The sequence below is a fragment of the Fomitopsis serialis genome, assembly GCF_022376445.1.
Source record: "Fomitopsis serialis strain Sig1Antser10 chromosome Unknown B0H18scaffold_535, whole genome shotgun sequence".
NCBI classification, from domain to species: domain Eukaryota; kingdom Fungi; phylum Basidiomycota; class Agaricomycetes; order Polyporales; family Fomitopsidaceae; genus Fomitopsis; species Fomitopsis serialis.
Window position 1 is genome coordinate 6,124 of NW_025955495.1, and position 6,150 is coordinate 12,273.

Consider the following 6,150-nt stretch of genomic DNA (forward strand, 5'->3'; position numbering starts at 1 on the left):
TAAAATTTCGTACACAATGCCCTATTTTTCCGAATTTCGCCCAATCTGTCCGACCACCCACCCCACCCCCCGAATTTTCTTCCGTGAGGCCGCTCATGGGCTTGGACGACCCACCCACCCCCCTAAGTTTGAGAAAAAAGTACCGATTAATGACCGAAAAATGTGCTAGGTATTATGCTGCTGTGTCGGCCCTACATCTACGATTCATGAATGTCGCGCCTTCTTCGCAGAGGAGCCCTCGCCTGAGTTCTGTGCACGTCGCTTTTTCATACCCTTATCCGTCTCGTCAGGCTTTCCTTTCTCCAGCTTCAGATAGATGCGCTCGTTGCGCGACCCAAATGCGAATGAACGCTCGAATTCCTCGCTCAGCTGAATGTTCGCGTGATGCGTCTTGACGTGTTTCGGCATGTTGTAGGACCAAAACACAATGTCGTCATCGATATTCGGGCCTTTCTGTGGCGGACGACGTTCCTCGCACGGTTTGCATACCACAGGTCGGTTGGTACTGGGGCCCGTTTGCGTGGGTGTCTCCGCTGATGCGATATTGAAAGAGTTCCAGAAGATACAGTTTGACTCGGCCTTGAAAGCGTGTTTTGTCTTCTTCAGCTTCGTTGTGCATGTCCCGGATCGGCCGCAGTACCCGCACGGCATGTCTCCAATCTAGACACCAGAGCAAGTGAGTACAGTCATTGTCACGAGAAGCTATGGGTGATACTCACAGGAGACACTAACTTGCGAGAGTCACGAAGGCACAACAACTTGGCGAGAAGGTGAGCACCGACATGATCGCGCATCTTCTTGATTGCAACTGTTTCTCCGCACAGGAAGCACGTCGCAAACCCTTCCTGAGGTCCCGCCGCTAGTGCCATCGAGCCCTCTTGACTGGTGAAGGCGAAATCAGGGCTCCCGGACGATCGCATGGGGAACGTCGGCGTCGGCGCTCGAGATGGTATGAGGTGCTGGTATGACTTGACACGGTCCCACATGAACTCGGATAGGGCTGACAGGGTTATAGATGTGAATTTCCACGCGTATACATCGCTGCCGGATGTTTGCTGCTCCAGCGTGGGCTTCACGCACTCGGTGAGATGTGCAGGTAGCTCTAGAAGGGCAGACTTCTTCGATGCAGTGATCGCGGCCGTCTCACCGCCATCAGTAGCATTGAATGACTCGTAGCTGCCTGTCCAGGACCATGTTGAGGTCGATGAGTCTTGGGTAAGCTGTAATACTTGGCCGACAAATGTGATGCCTGATGAGCTGGCGAAATCAGCGAGTGGGATCGAGTCGACAGAAGCCCCGGATGTCTTGCGGATGGTAGTAACACGGATAATGGCGAGTGCAGCTGTATTTTGAACCCGTATGAATGTAGCACAGAACTGGCCAATGAGGAATCGGTCGCCGATAATAGAGTCGTCGTCATCCTTTGGAGGCGGCGGATTGCGCGAGAACGTGCGCACTTTCTTCACGCCTTGCACACGAGCAAGCCGGTCTGTGGATTTTCGGCCGTCATCTGTCATAAGGAAGTAGCGAATTGCTGCCGCTTTGTGCACGTCTTGGCCATCGACTGCAAGCCAGTGCGAGCTGTCCTTGCGGGACGCATCCAAGTCGCGATCCCCAACCTCTGGTAAGAGGTCCACTAACTCGACTTGACAATTCTCTTCGTCAGCAGAGGGCAGTGTTGTTCGTCTTGGTTGCGACGCGGCCTGCTCGACACCATGCAGAGAGTCCCAATCAAAGTCCTCGTTCAACCCGACATAGCCAGCATCCTTCCCAAATGGTCGGAGCAGGTCAATATCGTCAGGCAGCTGCTCAAGTTCAATATGCAAGGATCGAAGGAGCTTGGTGACGTTGCGGGCACCAGCTTGCCATACTGTCAACAGGCTCACCGACGCCACTCGTACATCGCCCATCCAAGACTTCGGGTTTGTATGATCTACGCCCTCCGCACCCTCGAGCCGGAGGCGCCGGTGGCCGCGATCCCATGTAGGATGCTTAGCAAGGATGCGACATACGTTTGCAGCAGTCGCAGCTCGCTGTGATAGCTCGAGAATGTCGACGTTATGGGCGCTGTACATGTCACGGTACGTGCCAAAGTTCCCCTCGAGGCGATCAGTGCCGTCCTGTCCTATGAAGAGTTCGCCATCCGGGCAGAGCAGCTTCATCTTCGCAGTGGTCCAGAAGATATTCTTGATGAATGTCTGCATGTCGTAGTACCACTGCCCAGGACAGAATGACGTCCGATTTCGACGATAGAGTAGACAGCACAGATGTGCAGCAGCAGAGAGCATCGTCAGCTGTTCCGAGAGTGAAAGAGTTGGTGTGATGAAAGGCTCGACAAGGTAGCCTACAAAGTGTCCGAGCAATGCAAGTGGGCGATTCTCGACAGCATTGGTGAAGCCTTCGACCAAAGCGAGCTTCTTGAGTGACAGGAGGAGTTGGACAGCGATTGGGACGTTCTGATGGTCCTTGTGGTTGAAGAGTGTTGTGATCTTCTTCTCACTGTAATCGAGTAATGCCGCGAACTTGCGCTTCAGATCGGTAGGTGTAACATGGTGATCAGCGACCAGCGGGCCACTATTGCCACGCAACAGGCTTGCGAAATCTGCAGTGATGGTAATGAGCATTCATACAAAGTATTATAGAAGGCGAAGCAGGCAACGAACTCTTGAATTTATGCTTAAAGTCGATCGTCATTGTACGGGCCTTCTGACCGCACTGCAGGTTCATCCGCGGGAGCATTCCAAGACGGTCGTACAGCCGGTCATTAGGTGACAAGGTCTCTGACATCAGTAGTAGTGCAGAGCCCTTCGTCTTGTAGCATCTCCGTCGGATCCAAGAGCCCAGAGCTCCCCGTACTGCTCCTCGTAGGTGGTGTTCAAGTCGGGTATTGGAGCATCCCATGCATCTATTGCGAGCTGGATCCAACGCGCTTGAGAATGGTCGCGCTCCGTCTTGTTGGTCCCAGATATCATAACAGGGAGTACAGTGTAATCGTCGCGACCATATGCCGCGAGACCTACAAAGGTCGCCTCCTTCGCCAGAGCCAGAGACCCGTCATTCAGAGCGTCTGCAGCACCGTGGAGAGTTTCGAGTGTGACAGTTGTAATGTCAACTTCGTGTGATGTTTCGCGAGCAATACCGAGGATTGCGTCTCGTCGGCTGTCATAGCGAGGTCGTTCTTCAAGAGCAATTTCGTCAATCATTGCCTGCCATCCACGGCGTCGGGTTTGGCCGGAGCCCGACGAGGTCCCATGGAGTAACCCTGCGTTGTGTAGGACGAGTAGGTTGTGTGCATATTCAGATAGCCGCGGGAACCCGATGGATGCCTCCAGCGAAGGTAGCCGTGAGCGGGAGCTGGTTGTCGAGATGGCTGGTAACCCTAGAGCCTCTGCCATCGCATATTGCAGTTTTGGGCCACCCAAAGCCCCCGCTAGTGCCATGACATCGTAGTTCTTGTCCTGAAAACTCTTGGCCTGATAGAGACCACAGGCAGCCCGCGACATTCGTGCCACAATCTCGGAGATGCTCCTATGGTTCTGCATAGCAACACGTACTAGGCGATCAGCACCTTCAACATCGCCTTGTGCGAGAATCCCCTTGAAACGTTCGTGATCGGACAGTCGAGTAGTTGCCCTCTCGTATTGCTTCGCAAGATTCAGATTCTGGAGTAATGATGAGAGGCTCGGACGTCGAAACATACCACAAGTCACTCACCTGCAGCTTGAGTGTATTCTTCTCATCGTTCTTACGGTCCATCGCCTCGGTAAATTGGTTGAAGTTGTAATATCGCCAATTGAGCGACGTTGGTACAGGCTCAGTGGCGCGTGCGCGCATTCGCTCCAGAGTACGGTTCGAGTTTAGACTGGCACACTCCGAGCAAGGCTGACCGCGCCGCGGTACACGATGGCAAGATTTGCTGCGAACATACAGCCCTCCGAGTCTATCCCAGTGCGACAGAGTGTATGGTAAGTTGTCGAATGCATGGAGGTGGAAGGGATAAGTTCGCTCGAAAGGCATGGGGAATTCCAGGAGAATACCCGGACAGATGGTCGCAGCACGGAACATCGCCGTGATCTCTGCGTGACTCTCTTGTACAGGCATGTCTGCTGGCTCCGAGTCTGGAGACCCAGTGCCCGGCTCTGAGCGGGAAGCCATAGTAGCAGGGTCCGTGCTCGGTGCAGCAAGCGGAGGCGATGTTGCCAGCGGTGACGGAGAGGATGTCGACGTCGCCCTTGAGGGTCCACAGAACATGTCCATTAGCTTCCGCTGCTTTTTCAGGCCCGACTCCTTGCGCTGCTTGGCGACTGCGTCTCGGCATGGAGCTTTGTCGAAATGGGTATTATACGCATGTAGGCTCACCCCACTGCCAAGGTTAATGGCCATGCCACACAGTGTGCATCGCTTCATCCGTACCCACTTTGTGCGGTTATCAAGACCCGTCTCCGTGAGCCAGAAGACCCCATCGGTGTCAGCATGCTCCTCGCCAGCAAGATGGATGCCAGGAGGCTCAGTCAGTGTCGGGGCCTCGAGATGATTCGACTCGGATTCCTCTGGAAGCGCCTGAGACGTCATGGTGCTCGGATTTTGGTCACCCTTTGGCATGTGGCTAGAGTTGTTGTCGTACAGGCCCAGAGGTGCGTCACCGAGATGGTCCAGAGGTGCATCGCCGAGACGCCGGTCCGGAGGTGCATCACCGAGATGGTCCAGAGGTGCGTCACCGAGACAGTCCAGAGGCGCGTCGCCGAGATGGTCCAGGGGCTCAACATCGACAACAGGCTCTAGTAGACTTCCCGAAGACTCAGAATGTGTGTGCCACTCGTCGCTCGACTCGCCGTGTGAGCCTGAGCTTTGACTCGGACACCCAGAGGATGATGGCCCTGCTACTAGTAGCGTGCACGGCGGGCTCCAGTGGCTTGTGAGCAATCATCGATAGAGGTAGATGCGCTACGTCTCGGCTGCTCGTGGATGCTGAATTGAATCAGTCAGTATGCGCCACGAGAAGTCAACGTCGTAGAACTTACGGTAGTGTCATGAGACAGCCGAGAATGTGAGTCTTTGTTACTTCGATTGATATGTCATCTTTGGTAGTATACGAGTCATCCACTGATGCAAAATGCTGCAATGCCAGAAGGGTGAAGATGCCGCAAGACCATGCATCTGATTGACGACTGGATTCTGGGGGTGACTTCACAGCGAAGGTCCATGTCTCGTCAATAGAGAGGAAGGCGTCGCGATTGATATACTTGATGATCTTGTTGAGGACATCATGCAGGAGCTTTATTACTGACTATAAGAGCATGTAGCAGTTTAGAAGGCTCTGAGACGCACCGGCTTTGCCCATAGATTCGATTGGACCTGCGGTAGGCTATCGTAGATGCCTGCTTCCCTTATGCTGAAGTCTACGTAGCCGAGAACCCAGTGCGCAGGCGATCCGCCACACATAGGAAGAGCCCAACGATGTTTGGCTCGTATTACATCCTTACCTCCCTACAGTGGTTGATTCAGTGAATGATTAATGCACGGATTCGACAGGACTCACAGCAGCGGACATGTGGGTATCAAACGATCCGGAAGACGGACCCTCACTCACTGTCCCGCCGACAAGAGCAGGGACCCAAGAAGAGAGGATGCAGTAGTTGCTCTCCTCTGTTGCTGCGACTCGGAAGTCTTGAAGGTAGGCACCGAACGCGTTGAGGACTGTACCGCCGACCTTGTGCTGGGTATGAGGTAACAGAACTTTGAGGTCCTGCGCAGTGAACTGAATGTTGCGGACGGCGCGAACGCGCGAGTCTAGGACTATGGAGTCCACTGGCATCATGGGCAACAGTGGATAGTAGAGTAGGGAGAATACGACGTGGTGTACATGAGTAGCAAATATTCTGTTGTTCAACTTCGCCATCTACCTATTAGCCGTGGCCACTGGGTGGCCAAGGCGTGGACTGTCGTAGCCACAGAGGAGCCATTGGTTTACGCAGCGAGCTAGTACAAAGAGGGCACCACTGGGCGTGCGCGGCCACAGACGTGGCTGAGAGCGTGGCGCAGGGCGCCTACGCGTCTGTGGCTGTCTGTCGGGCTCCCAAAATTGCCCCACAGTCGACCAAATTAGTGATCATCGCCGCTCAATGTTGGCTCAATGTCGCATTTTGGAGC

At 54.2% G+C, this 6,150-nt stretch overlaps 2 protein-coding genes across 2 annotated transcripts; both read right to left on the minus strand.

Moving 5' to 3' along the window:
* Positions 1–204: 204 nt before the first annotated feature.
* B0H18DRAFT_1130674 (uncharacterized protein) lies at positions 205–2,694 on the minus strand (the record flags this gene model as incomplete). The annotated part of the gene is made up of 3 exons (XM_048035493.1): positions 205–660; positions 720–2,602; positions 2,664–2,694. 3 exons carry the CDS (start codon positions 2,692–2,694, stop codon positions 205–207), a joined length of 2,370 nt encoding a protein of 789 aa, XP_047884424.1.
* A 92-nt stretch (positions 2,695–2,786) lies between these two features.
* On the minus strand, positions 2,787–5,815 carry B0H18DRAFT_1130675 (uncharacterized protein; the record flags this gene model as incomplete). The annotated part of the gene is made up of 6 exons (XM_048035494.1): positions 2,787–3,662; positions 3,715–3,862; positions 3,929–4,786; positions 5,022–5,275; positions 5,329–5,487; positions 5,540–5,815. The coding sequence occupies 6 exons, from the start codon at positions 5,813–5,815 to the stop codon at positions 2,787–2,789; spliced, it is 2,571 nt and encodes an 856-aa protein (XP_047884425.1).
* Between the last annotated feature and the right edge of the window lie 335 nt (positions 5,816–6,150).